This window comes from Ictidomys tridecemlineatus, chromosome 15 (genome assembly GCF_052094955.1).
Source record: "Ictidomys tridecemlineatus isolate mIctTri1 chromosome 15, mIctTri1.hap1, whole genome shotgun sequence".
Taxonomy (NCBI): domain Eukaryota; kingdom Metazoa; phylum Chordata; class Mammalia; order Rodentia; family Sciuridae; genus Ictidomys; species Ictidomys tridecemlineatus.
In genome coordinates this window covers 50,425,895-50,446,062 of record NC_135491.1, presented here as the reverse complement: position 1 = coordinate 50,446,062, position 20,168 = coordinate 50,425,895, and the positions used below count along the sequence as shown (strand labels likewise).

Sequence of the window (20,168 nt, the reverse complement as noted above, 5' to 3'; positions counted from 1 at the left end):
ATTATTATTTTTTTAAGAGACAGGGTCTCACTGAACCGCTTACTGCCTCCCTTTTGCTGAGGCTGACTTTGAGTTCACAATCCTCCTGCCTCAGCCTCTGAGCTGCTGAGATTATAGGCATGTGCCACAGAGCTCAGCATCTGTATTCTGTTTGATTACTCTAGTTTTCAGTGTTACAATCAGGTGAAGAGAGTATTCCAGCTTTGTTCTTTTTCAGAGTTGTACTGCTTTCCATATAAATTTCAGAATGACCTTGTAAGTCTCTCCAAAAGTATCCTGTTTGGATTTTGTTTGAAATTGCATTTTATCTGTAGACCTCTGGGAAAATTGACAGTTGTAACAATGTTTTCTACCAGACTGTGAATACTGTAATCTTTTTTTTTTTTTTTTTAGTATTTATTTTTTAGTTGTTGTTGGACACAATACCTTTATTTCACTTATTTATTTTTATGTGGTGCTGAGGATCAAACCCAGGGTCTCGCACATGCAAGGTGAGTGCCCTACTGCTGAGCCACAACCCCAGCCCTCTTTATTTATTTAGCCCTTTTAAGCTTTGCTTTTCAGTTGTTCATTGCTATAACATGGAAATACAATACATTTGGTTTTGTATTATGAACTCAAAGCCAGCAAACTTTGTATTCTATAGTTTTGCTAGACTTATTTGATCAATTCTAGAGGTTTTTGTAGGTTCCATGAGATTTTTCATAGTCATGTCAAATCTGAATAGCAACAGATTTCTTTCTTTTTTTCCAGTACTTTTGTATTCCCTTGCCTGCCTTATTGTACTTGATACTTCCATATGATGTAGAATAGGAATGATAAGAGGGGACACCGGACGCAGTGTTTTGTTCCTCATGATGGTGCTTTGGGTTGTTTCTTTGTTCTTCAGATTTTCTGTAAATGGGAAGTTAGATCTAAATGCTTAATGAGTTTCAATGTAATACTTTTGGCTACACTACATTGTAGATGACTTCTATGGTTCATATTGCATGACATCAGAAGATAATACCTAGTTGACTCCCATAGTTTTGACTTCTGCATAAGGATGATGACAGTCTGATCCTGCTGTTGTGTATTTTTTCCTTTGGAACTGGAGAGTATTCTATGTGGCAACATATGTAATGGTAAGCTAGTCACGGTGATGCATGCTTATAACCCCAGTGACTCGGGAGGTTGAGGCAGGAGGATTGCAAGCTCTAGGCCAGCCTCAGTAATTTAGTGAGGCCCTAAGCAACTCAGCAAGATCCTGTCTCACAATAACAAAAAAACCTGGGATGTGCCTAGGTGGTTAACCCCCCACCCACTATTTTCAAAATAGGAATTTTATTTTTGGTACCAGGGATTCAGCGTGGGGGTGTACAACCACATCCCTAGCCCATTTTCTATTTTTAAATTTTGAGACAGGTCTTGCAAAGTCGTTAGGGCCTTGCTAAGTTGCTGAGGTCTCTCTCTAACTTGCAGTCCTACTACCTCAGCCTCCCAAATTGCTGGGATTACCGACATGAGTGACCAAGCTGGGCTGTTAGAACAGTTATTTATTTGTTTGTTTATTTTGATATCAGGAATTGAACCCACGGGCACTTAACCACTAAACCACATCCCCAGCCTAGTTTTTACATTTTATTTTGAGACAGTCTCTCACTAAGTTGCTTCGGACCTCACTAAATTGCTGAGGCTGGCTTTGAACTTGTAATTCTCCTGCCTCTTGAGCCAATGGGATTACAGGTGTGTACCACCATGCCCAGATGTTACCACAATTTAAATTTTTTTAAAAATTTGTTTTTTAATATTTATTCTAAAAATTAATGATGTGATTGAAATGAAAAAAATCTGCTGGGAGTGGTGTCACATGCCTCCAATCCCAGCAACTGGGGAGGCTGAGGTAGGAGGACCACTAGTTCAAGGCCAGCCTGAGCAACTTATCAAGAACCTCTCTCAAATAAAATAAAAAGGTCTGGGGGATTGCTAAGTGGTGGAGCACCCTGGATTCGATCCCCCCAGTATGAAGGAAGCAAGGAAGGAAGTGGGGAAGGGGAAGGAAGACTATTTAACTCCTAGAAGAAAATGTAGGGTCAACACTTCAGCATATAAGCACAGGGAACAACTTTCTCAGTAGGACCCCTAAAACTCAGTAAATAATGCCAAGAGTTAATAAATGGAATGGTATCAAATAAAAAACTTCTGCACAGCAAACAAAACAACTAGGAATGTAAAGAGAGAACCTACAGAATGGGAGAAAAATCTTTGCTACCTAGTCTTCTGATAGGATTCAAATCAAGAACATATAAAGAATGTGGGCTGGGTTGTGGTTCAGTGGTAGAGCGCTTGCCTCACATGTGTGAGGCACTGGGTTTGATTCTCAGCACTGCATAAAAATAAATAAAATAAAGGCCCATCAGCAACTTAAAAAATATTTAAAAAATAATGTATAAAGAATGCAAAAAACACCCTTTACACCAAAAGTCAAATAACCCAATTAATAAATAGGCAAATGAATTAAACATACTTTCAAAAGAAGTACAAATGGTCAATAGACATGAAAAAATGTTCATTATTAGCCATTAGGGTAATGCAAATCAAAACTACACTGAGGGCTGGGGCTGTAGCTCAGTGGTAGAGCACTTGCCTCAGACATGTAAGGTACTGGGCTGGATCCTCTGCACCACATTAAAAAGTTAATTAGTAATTAGTTTTTACAAAAATATTTTTAAAAAGAAAGAAAGAAACTACACTGAGATTTCATCTCACACCAGCCAGAATGGTAGTCAGTGAGAATACAACTAATATGGGCTGGGGCTGTAGCTCAGCAGCATAGCACTTGCCTAGCATGCGTGAGTGAGGCACTGGGTTCGATCCTTGGCACCACATATAAATAAAATAAAGGCATTCTGTCCATCTACAACTACAAATATTAAAAAGAAAGTATACAAATAATAAGAAGTGCTGACACCATACCCAGCAGATTTTTTTCCTTTTGATGATATCAATAATTTTTTTTAGAATAAATATTTAAAAATAAATTTAAAAAGAATTTAAATATGGTAATACCTGGGCATGGTGGTGCACACCTGCAATCCCATTGGCTCAAGAGCCTGAGGCAGGAGAATCACAAGTTCAAAGCCAGCCTCAGCAATTTAGTGAGATCCGAAGCAACTTAGTGAGACTCTGTTTCAAAAGTGTAAAAGGAACAATTTTGTACTGCTGGTGGGACTATAAATTTGTACAACCACTATGGAAATCAGTATGGAGGTTCCACAAAAGAGTAGGATGAAAACACCATATGACCCAGCTATATCGCTCCTCTATATTTATCTTGAAGAATTAAAGTCATCATACTACAATGATACATCATACCCATGTTTATAGCAGTACAATTCAACAGTTGTGGTATGGAACCAGCCTAGGTGTTCATGAATGGATAAAGAGAATGTACTATATACACAGTGGAGTTTCTATTGAGCCATAAAGAAAAATGAAATTATGGCATTTTCTAGAAAATGGATGAAACCATAGAGACCATCTTTTTAAGTGAGATGAATCAAATTCAGAAGGTTAAGCATTGTATATTTTCTCTCATGTGGAATCTAGAGAGGGAAAAGAAAAAGAAAAGTCGGGGTGGAGCTCGTGAAAATCAAAGGAGATGAGTAGAGGAAAGGAACCCAGGGGTGGGAGGTGGGGAGGTGGGAGAAGTACTGTGGAGTGATGTTGGCCTAATTACATTATCATGTTGTATATTGTGTGCATATACAAATATGTAGCATTAATCCCATCAGTATGTACAACTACAGTGTACCAATAAAAAATGTGGGAAAAATAAATAAAAAATAAAATGCAGTTTAAACTTTAGAAATGCATGTCTGCCAGAGTGACATACATTCTGTGCTGCTTCAGTGGACAGAGCTAGATAGAAAGTACATATCACAAAAAGGATTAGTGTTTATGTAGGTATTTTAGTAGTATATCCTAGAGCCTGTGCATTCTTTTTAATGGATGTATAATATTTGTGTCTTTCTTTCTACTGGGGATTGAACCCAGGAGCTCCCACCACTGAACTGCTTCCCCAGCCAGTCCTTTTTATTTTTTATTTTTTTAATATTTATTTATTTATTTTTAGTTTTCAGCAGACACAACATCTTTGTTGGTATGTGGTGCTGAGGATCGAATCCGGGCCGCACGCATGCCAGGCAAGCGTGATACCACTTGAGTCACATCCCCAGCCCCTTATTTTTTATTTTGAGACCGGGTTTTGCCAATTGCTGAGGCTGCTCTAGAACTTGTGATCCTCCTGACTCAGCCTCCTGGGTTGCTGGGATTTCAGGCATGAACCACCATGCCTGGCTAATATTTTCATTATAGATGTACCACATTCTATTCAATCAGTCACCTTAAAAAAAAAAAATTATAGCCTGGAACAGTGGCACACACCTGTAATCCTAGCAGCTTGGGAGACTGAGACAGGAGGGTCACAAGATCAAAGCCAGCCTCAGCAAAAGTGAGGTGCTAAGCAACTCAGTGAGACCCTGTCTCTAAATATAATACAAAATAGGGCTGGGAATGTGGCTCAGTGGTCACTCGCCCCTTAGTTCAATACCTAGTACCTCTCCCCCAAAATTATAGATTGCCACCAAAATTTTTATTTTAAGATTAATTGTACTAAGTTATAATATCTTTTTTTAGGAAGGTACTGGGGATTGAACCCCTGGGCACTTTACCACTGAATCACATCCCCAGTCCTTTTTATTTTTTATTTTGAGACAGGGTCTTGCCAAGTTGCTTAGGGCCTAAGCTAAACTCCTGAGGTTGGTCTCAAACTTGAGATCCTCCTGCTTCCTGAGTCACTGGGATTACAGGTGTGCACCACTGTGGTAGGGCTATTTTATTTTATTTCATTTCATTTTAATTTTCTTTTTTGAGATGGGGTACTCACTATGCTGCTCAGGCTGGTCTTGAACTCATGGACTGGAACAGTCCTCCCATCTCAGCCTCTTGATTGCTAGGACTCTAGGCACAACACTGCACCCAGCCCCTCTAATCCTTTGTTATTACAGATTACAATGGAGTGGATAATCTATTACATAATCTGGGATAGAATTCTATGAGATTGCTGAATTGAAAGGTAAATACATTCATCTAATTTTATTGGATATTGCCAAATTCTGTTTCATGAGGTATTTGTTAGAATTTGGCAATACCTGACAAAATTGCAGAATCATGAGTGTGCTGGTTACTTCATAGTTTTGTTTGTGCAAACAGTATTTGCACAACAATAATATCCTTTTATAGTATTTTGTACTGTTCTTTTTCTTTCTTTCTCTTTCCCATTCCCTCTCTCCTGTCCTGGCAGTTAAACCCAGGGCTTTGCACATGATAGGCAGATGTTCTATTACTGAGCTGCATCCTGTCCTTTTTATTCTTTTTTTTTTTTTTTTTTTTTTTTGGTACTGGCAATTGTACCCAGGGGTGCTTAACCACTGAGACACATCCCCAGCCCTTTTTAAAAATTTATTTATTTATTTTAATTGTAGTTGGATACAATATCTTTAATTAATTAATTTGTTTTTATGTAGTGTTGAGGATCGAACCCAGGGCCTCGTGCAGGCTAGATGAGCACTCTACCACTGAGCCACTGAGCCACAACCCCAGCCTTCCTCAGCTTTTTAAAATATTTTATTTAGAGATAGGATCCCACTGAGTTGCACATGCCTTGCTAAGTTGCTGAAGCTGGCTTTGAACTCATAATCCTCCTACCTCAGCCTCCCAAGTTGCTGGGATTAAAGGCATGTGCCACCATATCTGTTTTTTTTTAATATATATATTTTTAGTTGTAGGTGGACACAATACATTTATTTTATTTTTATGTGGTATTGAGGATCAAATCCAGTGCCTCATACAGGCTAAGCTAGCACTCTACCACTGAGCCACAACCCCAGCCCTCCCTTGTATTCTTTTTTTTTTCTTCCCCTTTTTATTTTTGAGACAGGGTTTTACTAATTGCTAAGACTGGCCTTGAACTTGTGATCCTCCTGCTTCAGTCGCCCCAGTAGCTGGGATTAAAGCATATGCCAGCTTTTACCTAGCTTTTCTTACATTATAAAAATGTGGACTATATAAGCAAAGTAAGCCAATCCCAAAAAACCAAAGGCCAAATGTTCACTCTGATAAATGGCAGGGGATCCATAAAGGGGCGGGGGCAGGGAAGCATGGGAAAAATGGAGGAACTTTGGGCAAAGGGGATGGAGAGGGCTTTTGGGCAGAAAAGATGGTGGAAAGAGATGGACATCATTACCCTAGGTGCAATGCTATATCATGTACAACCAGAGAAATGAAAAGTTGTGCTGCAGTTATGTACAATGAATCAAAATGCATTCTGCTGTCGTATGTACCTAACTAGAATAAACAGATTAATTAATAAAAAATGTGAGCTGTATACATAGAATTGAGTTTAATATCCATGTATTCACTACCCAGTTTAAGAATTAGAATATTGGCTCCTTAGAAACTCCTGTGTACCTCCTGCTTTTCTTTATAGGTATATCAGCCTCAAAACGCTTGAGTAGAAAGCAAAATCTGACTATGGAAAAGGCAGTACTTCTGGGACTCTCAGTATTTAGTCATAGCATTTATGTTGGTCACTTAGTACTCGAGTTTTTTAAGAGTCTTTGTGCCTTCACCTGTGCATGGCATCACCTGTCCAGAAACCTTGGATTCCTTTTCAATAAAATCTTCAGACTCCTACTGGTGGGTGGAGGTGGTACAGGCCCATGGCTTAGAACTGTGGAGGATAAAGGTTCTAACTGCTGCTCTGCATACAGCTTTTCCCCTGTTTGGAGCACTCACCTTCACCCCTGGTTCCAGAGGCAGCTGATGCTGTTGGTCCATATGCCTCTTAAGGAGTCTACATCTTCCATCAGTTTAGTCTTTTACTTTCTCCAGACCTGCATGCAGTTAAAAGTTCTTCTCCAGTTTTCAGGAAAATGTGGCTGTTGTCTTCTTGCCTTTTCTCTTCAGCATTGTGGGTCCTATGAAAAATTCTTTTGGCTGCAGTTTATTTATGGAGTTATAAGGAAGCACACTTTCATGTATGTTCACACTGCCATCTTAACCTGAAACTTGCTTCTCTCCTCATGAGATTCTTTCATTAATTAATTCTTGCTTGGTGTTGGGGATATCAAACTGATTTCCCTTTTTGGAACCCTCATATTGAGAGTGTATGTTTGTATGTGAGAGAAAGAGATGCTTATTCTCTAGGTTTTCACATGCCTATCTCCTTATCTGTTTTTAAATCTCTGCTATCTTATTTTTTTTAGTTTTTAAGAATTTATTTATTTATTTATTTACTTATTTATTTATTGTGGTGCTGGGGATTGAACCCAGGGCCTTGCACTCTACCAACTGAGCTATATCTCCAGCCCAAGAGTTTTGTTTTCTAAATTAAGTCATCTTATTTCATGGATACTACCATTTCTCTTACCTTTTTTTAAAAAAAAAATTTTAGTTGCTGATGGACCTTTATTTACTTATTTATCTATTTATCTGTTGGTTTATGTTGGTACCAGTGATTGAACCTGGGGGCACTTAGCCACCGAGCCACATCCTTAGCCCCGCCCCCCCTTTAAATATTTTTTTAGTTATACATGGACACAATATCTTTATTTTGCTTATTCATTTTTATGTGGTGCTGAGGATCGAACCCAGGATCTCACATGTGTGAAGTGAGTGCTCCACCGCTGAGCCACAACCCCAGCCTCCCCAGCCCTTTTTTATATTTTATTAGAGACAGAGTCTCCCTGAGTTGCTTAAGGCCTTGCTAAGTTGCTGGGGCAAGCTTTGAACTTGCAATCCTCCTGCCTCAGCCTCCCAAGTTGCTGGGATTACAGGCGTACACCACCATGCCCAGCCTATTTATTTTATTTATTTATATGTGGTGCTGAAAATTGAACTGAGTCACAACCCCAGCCCATTTCTTCTTATATCTTTTTTTTAAAATAATATTTATTTTTTAGTTATAGGTGGACACAATATTTTATTTTTATGTGTTGCTAAGGATTGAACCCAGTTCACGCATGCTGGGCAAGCACTCTACCTCTGAACTACAAACACAGCCCTCTCTGATCTTTTTGAGGATATTAATTATAAAGGTTTTTGGTGGTTTTTTTCCACTTTGATTCCTGCATTGATTATTTCCTCTTATTTTCTTCTCTTTGAATCTTGCCTGTCATGTTGGAGGCTTTCCTCAGGTGTTTGGGGGTCATTGATTCATTGAGAGTGAAGTACTTAAAAGCTGATTAGATGTATATAGGAGTATCAAAACAGCTCCAAAGAGGAAATAACCCAAATGTCCTTCAACAATAGAATATATAAATAACTTGTGGTGTAGTCATACAGTGAAATACTGTTCAGGAACGGAATGTATAAACTACAGCGAGTTGTAGCAATATAGTGTCTCACAGGCATACTGTTGAGTTAGACAAAAAAGTACATTGAGGCCTCTGTTTGGTTAAAGTTCAAAAAACAGGCAAAAACTAACCTGTGGTGTTAAATGCAAGATAGTGGTTACCTTTGGAGTGGGGACAGTGAGTGGTGACTGGAAGCAGATACAGGGGACCTTCTGGGATGCTGGCCATGTTTTGTTCCTCAAGCTGCGTCCTGTTTTACTGTGTGTCATTTCGTGGAGCTCTATATGAGATTCATTTCAGCTGTACATTTGGTGTGTGCACTTCAAATAGAAGTTGAACCTCTTTGTAGGTTTGGTTTATTGACTGGTGTCCACAGAGGGTGGCCAGACTGGGCATCTAGACAACACTTGCTGGGAACCCCTGAATATCAGTGTCTGAAGATAGAAACAAAAACATATGTGTTTGTTTTTTCTGCTATATTTAACTGAAAGTCTTTTAAGTTTCTTTCTAAACCCCATTTGTGGACAAGACAATGTGTCTTTGTTATTATATCTGAGATGAGATGGTAACATTAATTTCTTCTTCAAAAAGTATATTAGTAGACTTAGAATGTCCATTCATTTGTTCATTCACTCATTTGTTAAGCAAATATTTACATATCAAGACAGGCAGTGTCCATGACTTCAAAGAGTGAACAACAGTATAGCAGAAATTGCAAACCTTTACTATATGGGAATGAATTAGGGAGGGGAAATAAGGACTGCTGTGGAAGCCAAGGATTAGGAAAACAGCCTAGTCTCCAGGGATAGAGAAGTCTTCCCTAAGGAAATGATATGTTAGATTAAGAATGAGGAAAAATACAGGACTTTTTTTTTTTTAATGAAAATGTTTTATCTTGATGTGAAAAATCTTTCTTTCCTATCTGTCTGACCACCCTGTTATGTGATTTTCAGGTGGAGAGTATAGTGAAGATGACGTAAATGAATTAGTGAAGGAAGATGAAGTGGATGGTGAAGAGCAGGCACAGAAACCGAAAGGGAAACAGAGAAAGGCTCAGAGCATTCCGGCCAGGTGATGTTGCTCTCAAATTCCCTAGAAGTCAGGGGCTTGTGCTACAGTCATCCTAATTGCTGAGATTAGTTTGATGATAAGATTTCTTATGGCCAGGGTTTCTGACCCCCCCCCTTTTTTTTGGAGAAAACATTTGCTGGTATTTTAGAAATAAATTCTTGGTCTCTGATAAGCTTTAAAATTTTTAGGTTTATTTTAATTTATTTACTTATTTTTGTGTGGTTGCTACTGGGGATTGAATCCCAGGGGTGTTAACCTGGGCTGGCCTTGCCTTGAACTTGCGATCCTTTTGCCTCAGCGTTTTGAGTTGCTGGGATTACAGGAGTGTACCAACATATCTGGCAAAATATTTAGGTTTTAATTAAACAAAAAAGCCTAATAAGTAAAATGTGTATATGGTTAAAGCAAAACTATTAATGTATACCTTGTTTCTAGCCTTGAAGAAGAATGTTACCAAAGATATTCTCTCCGTGTATAACAAGGATATATATATGTCCTATATATGTTGAAGAAGAATGTTACCAAAGTTGTTCTGTCCGTGTATAATAAGGATATATATGTCCTACCCTGTATTTTACAACAACACTCTGTATTGTTTTTCACTGTCATTGTTTTACAAGTTGGAAGTGGTACCACCGCAGTACATTTAAACATACATTGCACGGACAGGCCTTACTTGACTTGCGCATCCTCTCATTGAGGAACATTTAGATCATATCTAGTTTTTGTAGTAAATAGTTTTTGTACATGTCTTTGTATACATGTAAGTCAGATTTGTACATGTAGAATTGTTTGATCTAAGGTTATGTGCAGTTCAATTTTTTTTTTAGCAATCTTTTTTTTTTTTTTGGTACCAGGGATTGAACTCAGGGGGGCACTCATCCACTGAGCCACATCCCCAGCCCTATTTTGTATTTTCTTTTAGAGACAGGGTCTCCTTGAGTTGTTTAGCGCCTTGCTTTTGCTGAGGCTAATATCCTCCTTGCTCAGCCTCCCAAGCTACTGGGGTTATAGGCGTGCGCAACCATGCCTGACTTAGCAATTTTTCTTTCATAAGCCTATACTGAATTACATTTCCATCAGAATTAGGAAAATTTTGATAGGTAATTTAATTCGGGGACATCTTCTATGGAAGTGTTTTACTTCACTGCTTTTTGTTTTCCTGGGCATTGAAGCAAAAAGCAGATTATATTGATAAAAAGGAAAAAAAGAATTTTAGATTTAGATAATTCACTTAAAATCAAAGTATTAGTGAAAGCAATATATTTTATAAGTCTTGGGCCTGGTTCTTTTTTTTAATATTTTTTAGTTATATATGGACACAGTATCCTTATTTTGTTTATTTACTTTTATGTGATGCTGAGGATCAAACCCAGTGCCTCACACGTGGGAGGCAAGTGTTCTACCACTGAGCCATACCCCAGCCACTTGGGACCTAGTTCTTTTGTCTCTATTCCAGCTTTTATATCTTCAGAAAGTAGAACAAAACACTGATATATATTTTTCCCTGAGAACTTCTAGAAGAAATAACACAAATAGCTGGGTACAGTGGCACATTCTTGTAATCACAGAGTCAAGAAGGTTGAGGCAGGGAGATTGCACATTCAAGGCCAGCCTCCGCAACTAAGCGAGATCCTAATCAACTTAGCAAGGTCCTATGCAACTTAGACCTTGTCTCCAAATTTAAAAACAGGACTGGGGATGTGACTTATGGTAAAGTACCTCTGGGTTTAATCCCCAGTTCAAAAACAAAAACACTGTTTTGAACAGATTAATTCTGTGAGGTGATTTTGGGTTTTGTTTTGTTTGTTTTTAAATGAAAATAGCTAGTCCTGACTTAGAACACTATATAATGATTCCAAGTGATTGGGGAAGATGCTAACAGTAAGAGCTCAATTCTTCTATAAAATTTTAGTTTATCTTTTCTGTTCCCCACCCCCCCTAGATCTAGTAGTCCCAGATCTAAAATTTTTTTTCAGGTATACAGAATTACATTTGGAATTGAGGAAGGGGTAACAAAACATTTTGCCTTATCTGTCTTATCTTGCTTTTCTTGTGACTGTTGATGATTAGGAAGAGAAAACAAAGTGGCCTCTTGTTAGAAGAGGAAGAAGAAGATGCCAAGGCTGAATCTGGAGGAAGTAGCAGTGAGGAGGAAGATGAAACAGAAGAACAGGAAAAAGGGACTGGATCAGAGGATGCAAGGAAAAAGAAGGAGGATGAGCTCTGGGCCAGCTTCCTCAACGACGTGGGACCAAAATCAAAATTGCCCTCTAGTACACAGGTGAAGGTAAGGCTGGAGATGAATGGTATGATAGCATCTCCAGAAATACCCTAGGGTTCCCAGATAATTTTTTTTTTTTAATTTATAAACTGAGATTTGAATCTTAAACAGAAAGCAGACTAGATAGATGCCTTTTGATAGTAACTTTACTAGTGGAAAGCAAAAGCACTCTATATTTTATGAAAAGAAGCCTTTCTCAGTATGGAGATTCCTAAAAAAAAACTGGAAATGGAACCACTATGTGACCCAGCTATCCTACACTTTGTTGGTTTTCCAAAAGAACTAAAATCAGCACACTATAGCAATACAGCCACCTCATTGTTAATAGCTACGTAATCGCTAAATTATGGAATCAACCCAGATGTTTGTCAATGAATGAATGAAGAAATTATGGTATATATACACAAAGCAATTTTACTCAGCCATAAAGAGGAATGAATTTATGGCATTTGCTAGTTAATGGAAATGGAGAACATCATGCTAAGTAAAATAAACCAGACTCAGAAACTCAAAGGTCAAATGTTTTCTTTCATTTGTGGAAGTTAGAGTAAAATAAAGGAAAGGAAGAAGTAAGGATAGGATAACATAAAGATATAGGGAAGATCAGTAGCATAGACGATCAAGAGGCAGAACAGGGACAGGAAAGGGGAGGTAGTACGGAGTGAATTCTTAAAAAATCATACTATGTGTATATATAAATACACCACAGGGAATTTCCCCTGTATGTATAACTAAAAAGAACCAATAAAAATAGATGAACAAAAGGAAATCTAGCAGAGTAGAGGAAGGAGAAGCAGTGCAGAGCAGGGGATGGGGGAGGATGGGAGGAAAAGAGGAGATCATGAACTGAAATCAAATTCTATGCATGTGATTTTGTCCGGATGAATTCAGCTACTATGTATAATTATAATGTTCTAATAAAATAAAACAAATATTAAGATTTGAACAGAAAGGGTAAGATTAGAACAGAAAGACGATTATTGAAAAATCAGCTTAAGGACAAGCTATATGGTGGACTTACAGACAGTGTTCACTGATGACAGTGAGTTTATTTTTTTCAATTATATTGCCTTAAAATAAAACTACCTACTGGACACAAATCTCAAACTTTAAAAATTGCCTTGGGGGCACTGGGCTGTGGCTCAGTGGTAGAGTGCTTGCCTAGCATGTGCGAAGCACTGGGTTCAGTCTTCAGCACCACATAAATATAAATAAGTAAAATAAAGGTATTGTGTCCAACTACAACTAAAATTTTTAAAAAAAATTGCCTTGGGATCATATCTCAGCTGTTCTTCAAAAAAAACCCTGAAGCCTTTTAATCAAATAAATTCCCAATAAAGAAATCATTGAGTAATTAGAGATGAAACATTGAGAATAATCATAAGCAGCATGTTTAGATGACTCTTATAGGTTCATACTTTGATGAAACTAATTGCATTTCTTGCTTTTTTCCATAGACAGGAGAGGAGACTGAAGAGATGAGTTCAAGTAAATTGTTGGTCAAAGCAGAGGAGCTAGAGAAACCTAAAGAAACCGAAAAAGTTAAAATCACCAAAGTGTTTGATTTTGCTGGTGAAGAAGTGAGGTAAGAGAATCTTAACAAACTTTAAAATTTACGCTTTTCAAAATGAGCAACTTTCTAAATGGTATTAGACATCTTTTCTCAGTCCAACTAAAATCAGCACACTATAGCAATACAGCCTCAGTCCAACTAAAATCAGAAGAGTCTATATTTCTACTTGCTCATTGCTGTGCTTTGTGACTTTGTGTAAGTCGTCATTACTTTCCTCAACTGTGAAATAGAATCCACAGTGAGGTCTCTGAAATCAGATAAGAATTGAAAAGAGAAATTTGATTCCAGTATTGTTTCCTTCCTCAGTATTATTGTTTGAATTGGGTTGTAAGGTTTGTTTACTATACTTTAGGAAAATAGTAAGGCTTAGTGTCATGACAACTTTAGCCTTCTGGCTGTTATAGGTAAGAGCTACATGCCTGGAATTTTCTCTCATTTACTTAAATTTATTATGTGAAAATAGCAAATCTATCATTTTGAGCTAAATGAGAACAGATGAAATGCCAATAAGTAATTCTATAGTTGGTTTCATTTATTTTCTTTGACAGTAACAAATTAGGAACTCTCTGAAAATAGACTTTCCCCTAATTTTTTTTTTTTTTTTTTTTTTGTGTGTGTGTGTGTGTGTGTGTGTGTGTGGTACTGGGGATTAACTACATTCCCAGCCCTTTTGCATTTTTGTTTTGAGACAGGCCTTGCTAAAGTTGCTAAGTCTGTCTTTATACTCACAATCCTGCCTTGGCCCTTGAGTTGCTGGAATTTACAATGCCACTACACCTGGGCTGAAATTATTCTTGAAAATGATACCTGTTTTCTGACAATTACAGTTATCCCTCAGTATCTGTGGGAGATTGGTTCCAGGACCTCCTGAGAATGCCAAAGATTGTAGATGCTCAAGTCTCAAATAAAAATGGCATAGTCTTTGCATATAACTTAAGTATAACCTCCTATATAAATTAAATCACCTCCAAATTACTTGTAATACCTAATACAATGTAAATATTATGTTAATAGCTGTATTGTTTAGGGAATAATGACAAGGAAAAATGTCTGTACATGTTCTGCACTGATGCAGTTTTTTTTTTTCCTGAATGTTTTCTATCTATACTTGGTTGAATCTACCAGATGAGAACCCACTGATACAGAAGGCCAACTGTATTATATACAGTGAAAATACATTTTGGAAAACAGAATTTGGTATTAACTGTTATATTACAATACTCACAGTAGTCAGATCCACCAATGGCTAATGTTTTGCCTCTCTATTACTATGTGGATTTATTTGTTTTTTGTTTTTTTTTTAACCTTATAGGAGCCATCTGAGAATGACTTTTATACATTGTAATACTTCCTTCTTAGTATTTTAACATGTCTCCTAAAAACAAAGATATTCTTCTTTGTAACCTAATATAGCACTTACATCAGTAAATTTAACATTAGCTTACTCTTTTATGATTTAAATTGTTCAATGTGTTGCAAATATTTTTGTAAAACACAATAAAAAGAAATTGCTAGAAAAATAATTTTAAAAGATATATAAAATACAAGCCCCAGTTTTTTATAATAGTTAACAAACATAAAATTCCATTTCAGTATTGGAGACAAAAATGAACCAAAGCAACGACATATGATATTTCTTGCCACTACTCAAGAGGCTGAGGCAGGAGGATTGCAAGTTTCAGACCAGCAATTTAGCGAGCCCCATCATAAAATGAAATAAAAAGGTCTGGGGATATTTATTGCTCGTGGAGAGTGCTTATCTAGCACATGCAAGGCATTGGATTTAAACTCCACTACAATAGAGAAAAAAAACCCTAAGTAATTTGAAAAGAATACAGGCTGTTCATTGAAAGTGTGAATGTGGATGATTAATACAGATAAGAACCACTGTTGCACCTTTTATTATTCTGTAATTGAAACAAAATAAATAGAGTGAAATATTAGTTCACAAACATCAGACACACATTCTGAATAATACTGTTTTAATATTTAAAGTTTCTATTGTGAGAATTTATTTTTTATAATTTGTCTAATATAAGTTGGATTGGTCACAGGTCTATCCTGTGGGAAATGTATATGTTTATTATTTCTGTGCCCCTTTCCTCTTTTATTTTTTTCTTCTTATTTCCTATATTGGGGGATTGAATCCAGGGCATTGCACATGGTAGGAAATCATTCAACATCCCAGCCCTTTTTTGTTGTTGTTGTTGTTGTTTAAATATATATTTTTTAGTTGTAGTTGGACACAACACCTTTATTTTATTTATTTATTTATTTTTATGTGGTGCTGAGGATCAAACCGAGGGCCTCACACGATAAGGGAACACTGTACCGCTGAGCCACAATCCCAGCCCAACATCCCAGCCCTTTTTATTTTTATTTATTTATTTATTTTTTTTAAGAGAGAATTTTTTTTAATATTTATTTTTTAGTTTTCGGCAGACACAACATTTTTGTTTGTATGTGATGCTGAGGATCGAACCTGGGCCGCACGAATGCCAGGCAAGCGTGCTACCGCTTGAGCCACATCCCCAGCCCCCTTTTTATTTTTTGATTTGAGACAGGACCTCATTAAATTGCTGAGGCTGCTTTGAACTCCTAATCCTCCTACATCATAGGAATTACAGGTGTATAGCACCTTGCCTGGCTGCCTTTTTATTTTATTGTTTGAGACAGAATCTTGCTAATTTTGCCCTGGCTGGCTTTGAACTTGGGATCCTCCTGCCTTAGCCTACTGAGTAGCTGGGATTACAGGTGTGCATCCTCGTGTCTGGATTTGTGTTGGTTCTGGATTTGGGTTGGGCATGTAGCTTAGTGGTAAAGTACTTGCCTACCATGCTTGAGGTTCTAGGTTTGACTCCCCGTCACCACAAAACAACACCCCCCCCAATTCCAGTCATCATAAAGAAACTCAGTATATTTTCATGGGAATGGAAGTCTACACTTTAAAGCAGTTTCATTAAGTTCAGGATTTTTATTTTTACTTTTATGCAGAATGAAACTAATGATATTGTATTTTCAAAGTTCATCTTTAATTCTTTTTTTTGATACTGGGGTTTGAACCCAAGGGCACTCTACCACTGAGCCACATCCCCAGTCCTATTTGTATTTTATTTAGAGACAGCGTCTCACTGAGTTGCTTAGTGCCTCATCATTGCTGAGAATGGCTTTGAACTTGTGATCCTCCTGTCTCAGCCTCCCGAGTTCTGGGATTACAGACGTGCATCACTGCGCCCAGCTTCATCTTTAATTCTTCTTCAATAACCATTTCTGGGGCTGGGATTGGGGCTCAGTGGCAGAGTACTTGTCTTGCATATGTGAGGCACTGGGTTTGATCTTCAGCATCACATAAAAATAAAGATATTTAAAAAAATATATAAATAGCCATTTCTAATATTTATCCCATGGAAGTTAGAGTTAAATTTAAGATATGTTTTAGTGGGGGAAATAAAGAATTCTGGATGCATGAATTTCCTCTGCATGGATATTCTTTTTTTTTTTTTTTTTTTAGTTTTAGTTTTTTGTAGTTATAGGTGGACAGAATGCCTTTATTTTATTTGTATGTGGTGCTGAGGATCAAACCCAGTGCCACGCACATGTGAGGCAAGTGCTCTCCGCTGAGCTACAGCCCCAGCCCATGGATATTCTTTTGATAGAAAATAAAATTGAAAACATTCTGTGAAACATGTCAATATGTAGAAACTTTTTTTCCTTCAGGCTTATAACTCATTTTTACCCTTATAATTTATTTGCTACTGAAAAGTATGATGAATTGCTTTCTTGCATAGAACTAAGATTATTTAAAATAATAAGATTATTTAAAACAATAATGGCTAAAGCAAATTGTGCTAATTGGGGATCATCTGAGATTTTGTTTGTTTTTTAATTTTTTTTAGTCATTGATGGACCTTCATGTAATTTATTTATTTGTGTGTGGTGCTGAGAATTGAGCCCAGGGCTTCACACATTCCTGGCAAGTGCTCTATCACTAAAGCCATAACCCCTGCCCACCTGTCTTTTTTTTCCTTTTAAAAACACTGTTTACTTTGTAGTTCATCATTCTCAACAGAATTTTTTCCTTTCATAACCATTATACCTCAGCATACAAGTTTTTAGTTGATCAATATTAAGAGAATAATTTAAAAATTAAGGGATGGGATTGTGGCTTAGTGGTAGAGTACTCACTTAGTATGTGTGAGACCCTGGGTTCAGTCCTCAGCACTACATATAAATGAATAAAATAAAGGTATCGTGTCCACCTTCAATTAAAAAAATTTTTTTAAATTAAGTATAATTAAGTATACTACCCTTACATAATTCTCAATTTTTACTACTTTACTAAGTATAGTGTCTTCATTTTTTGCTTTATTTTTTAGTTTTCCTTTGATAGCAAGATTTTTCTTGATGATGAAAGCAGTGTATTTATTTGTTCTTCCAATACAAACTCCTAATCCAAAGTGTTTTCCTCTCTTGCAATTGCAACATTAAAATATACTTCTTCAAACACACTCCAAACCACATCTGTTGAGCTGGGCACGGTGGTACACACCTATAATCCCAGCAGCTCAAGGGCTGAAGCAGGAGGATGTCAAGTTCAAAGCCAGCCTAAGCAGTTAGCAAGACCCTGTCTCAAACTAAAAAATAAAAAGGATTTTTTTAATTGATGTCGCCTAGTGGTTAAGCATCCCTGGGTTCAGTCTCCAATACCAAAACAAACCAACCACCTCTGTTGAGGATGTGATCCTAGTTTTATTACATAGAATACTTTGCATTACCTTTCTGTTTAAATCACAGATATAATAAAGGAATGTTCATGTTAGCAATAGCTGACATTCTGCAAGTTGCATTGAAAAAAGTACTTTGTTAATTTTATTTTTTTAGTATTATAAGTTTTAGTATTATAGTTTTCTTAGTATTATAAGCCTGAATACATCAAGCTGTATTGTCATTGGAAAGTTACACTAGAATCACCTTTGAATTTATTGATGTTTCAAAGCAGACTCATTGATAGTCTTTTTCTCATATCTAGACAATGGGTTTTTTTTTTTTTTAGTTTTAGCAAACAAATGTGCTTCTCTCTCAAAAGACAAAGCAACTGTCCTTTGTTAGAAGACCTCAGTGCACTGTTAATGTGTAAAATTTTACATCTATTTCCTCCTTCTCCCCCCCCTCTCCCCCTCCCCCTCCTCCCCCTCCTCTCCTCCCCCTCCTCTCCTCCCCCTCCTCCCCTTCCCCCTCCTTCCCCTCCCCCTCCTCCTCCCCCCTTCTTTCTTCTTTCTTCCTTCTAGGGAATAAACCCAAGGGTGCTCAACCACTGAACCACATCCCCAGCCCTTTCTTGTATTTTATTAGAGACAGGGTCTCACTGAGTTGCTTTGGGCCTCACTAAATTGCTGAGGCTGGCTTTGAACTCGAAATCCTCCTGCCTCAGCCTCTCAAGCTGCTGGGATTATAGGCATCTGCCACCATACCTGGCCTGAGTACTCCCTTTGAAAGAATTCTTTTAATTTTGAACTTATTTCTCTATGTTTTGTATAAACACTCCTGAAGTTTATTGGATTCATTGCTCCATTAGCCAGAACATCTCTGAAAAGAACTCACTATAATTTTATCACTGTATGATCAAAATCCAGACTCAGTATATGAAAGATCATAGTCAAGCCCATATGATATTGATTAGTGTTCTGGTTTACTACTGTTGCTGCATTCAGAAAAAGGTGTATGATTTCTTTTCAGAAACATTCAGCAGGGCAAGACTTTGTTTTGTCATTAATAAACTAGGAATAAAAATAATGCCAATTTTACTTTCTTAAATTAATTATTAATTTTAAACTAAGTTTTTAAAAAAAAATCACACTTGGTTATTAAAGTGCTTATAAAAATAACATAAATTTGTATTTCACTAGATTTTTGGATTTCAGGTGATACAATAACCATAAAATATTATACCCATTATAATGTGGTTTTACTTTGGATAACAGTTTATATTGCCTGCAACTCAGTTCAGAAGTTTGATGTTAACTAAATTAATTTTGTTTAATGCAGTGACTACTGATCATGTCTTGAATATTGTGACTCTGTCACATTGCTAAACAGGTTTCTAAGTACTCATAATTTCTGTACCCATCTTGTCTTGAACCAGTAACAGGTAGTTTTTTGTTTTGTTTTTAAGTTTTTTTCCCAATAATACGTAGTTTTATAGCCTCTACTTTGAGTATCACTATATACTGTTGCCCCTGTCCAGCACTGGCAGCTGAACTAAGGTCACTCATATGAATTTGTGATGATGTAAAATAAATACAGACACAAATTACCTTTACACAAGCTTCAGGATGGCTTCCCCCGGCTTTCAGCCTCAAGCTCCCCAAAAGGGAGATCAAGAGAAAGTCAACGAGAGGCTAATGAGAGAGAGGGAGCACGTTCGGAAGTGGGCTATTTTTTGGAGGGACACTGTTCTTAGAAAGTTCTGTCCATAAAAGGGCAGAAGAGGTAGGATTACAAGGGAGCAGGTGAGTGTAACACAACCCCAGCGGGTACGCCTACAGTCTTACTATCTGAGCTGGGACAACACCCAAGTCACCATGAACTGTAGTGATTGGTCAGAGCCTCGTGCTTCAGGATTGGAAGGCATAGTCATTCAGAGTGGCTGCCCACACAATTCTATTCAGACTTTCTCCAGTTATCTCAGCAATGTCCTTGCTAATTATATTATGCAGTCCAAGGTTTAACCCAAGATTAAATACTGCATTTGGTCTTTTTTTTGGGGGGGGGTCCCGGGGATTGAACTCAGGGGCACTCAGCCACTGAGTCACAGCCCCCGCCCTTTTTTGTATTTTATTTAGAG

At 37.3% G+C, this 20,168-nt stretch overlaps 1 protein-coding gene across 2 annotated transcripts in view; it reads left to right on the top strand.

Annotated features, from left to right (window-relative positions):
* Positions 1-20,168, top strand: part of Cfdp1 (craniofacial development protein 1) — a 111,073-nt gene that overhangs the window by 5,775 nt on the left and 85,130 nt on the right. Inside the window, exons 2-4 of one of the 2 annotated variants that reach the window (XM_013366564.4) lie at positions 9,350-9,467; positions 11,541-11,751; positions 13,209-13,336. In XM_013366564.4, the coding sequence (XP_013222018.1) occupies positions 9,350-9,467; positions 11,541-11,751; positions 13,209-13,336 (457 nt within the window). Of the gene's footprint in view, positions 1-9,349; positions 9,468-11,540; positions 11,758-13,208; positions 13,337-20,168 lie in introns of both variants that reach the window. The other variant, XM_005318435.5, reaches the window with a different exon arrangement.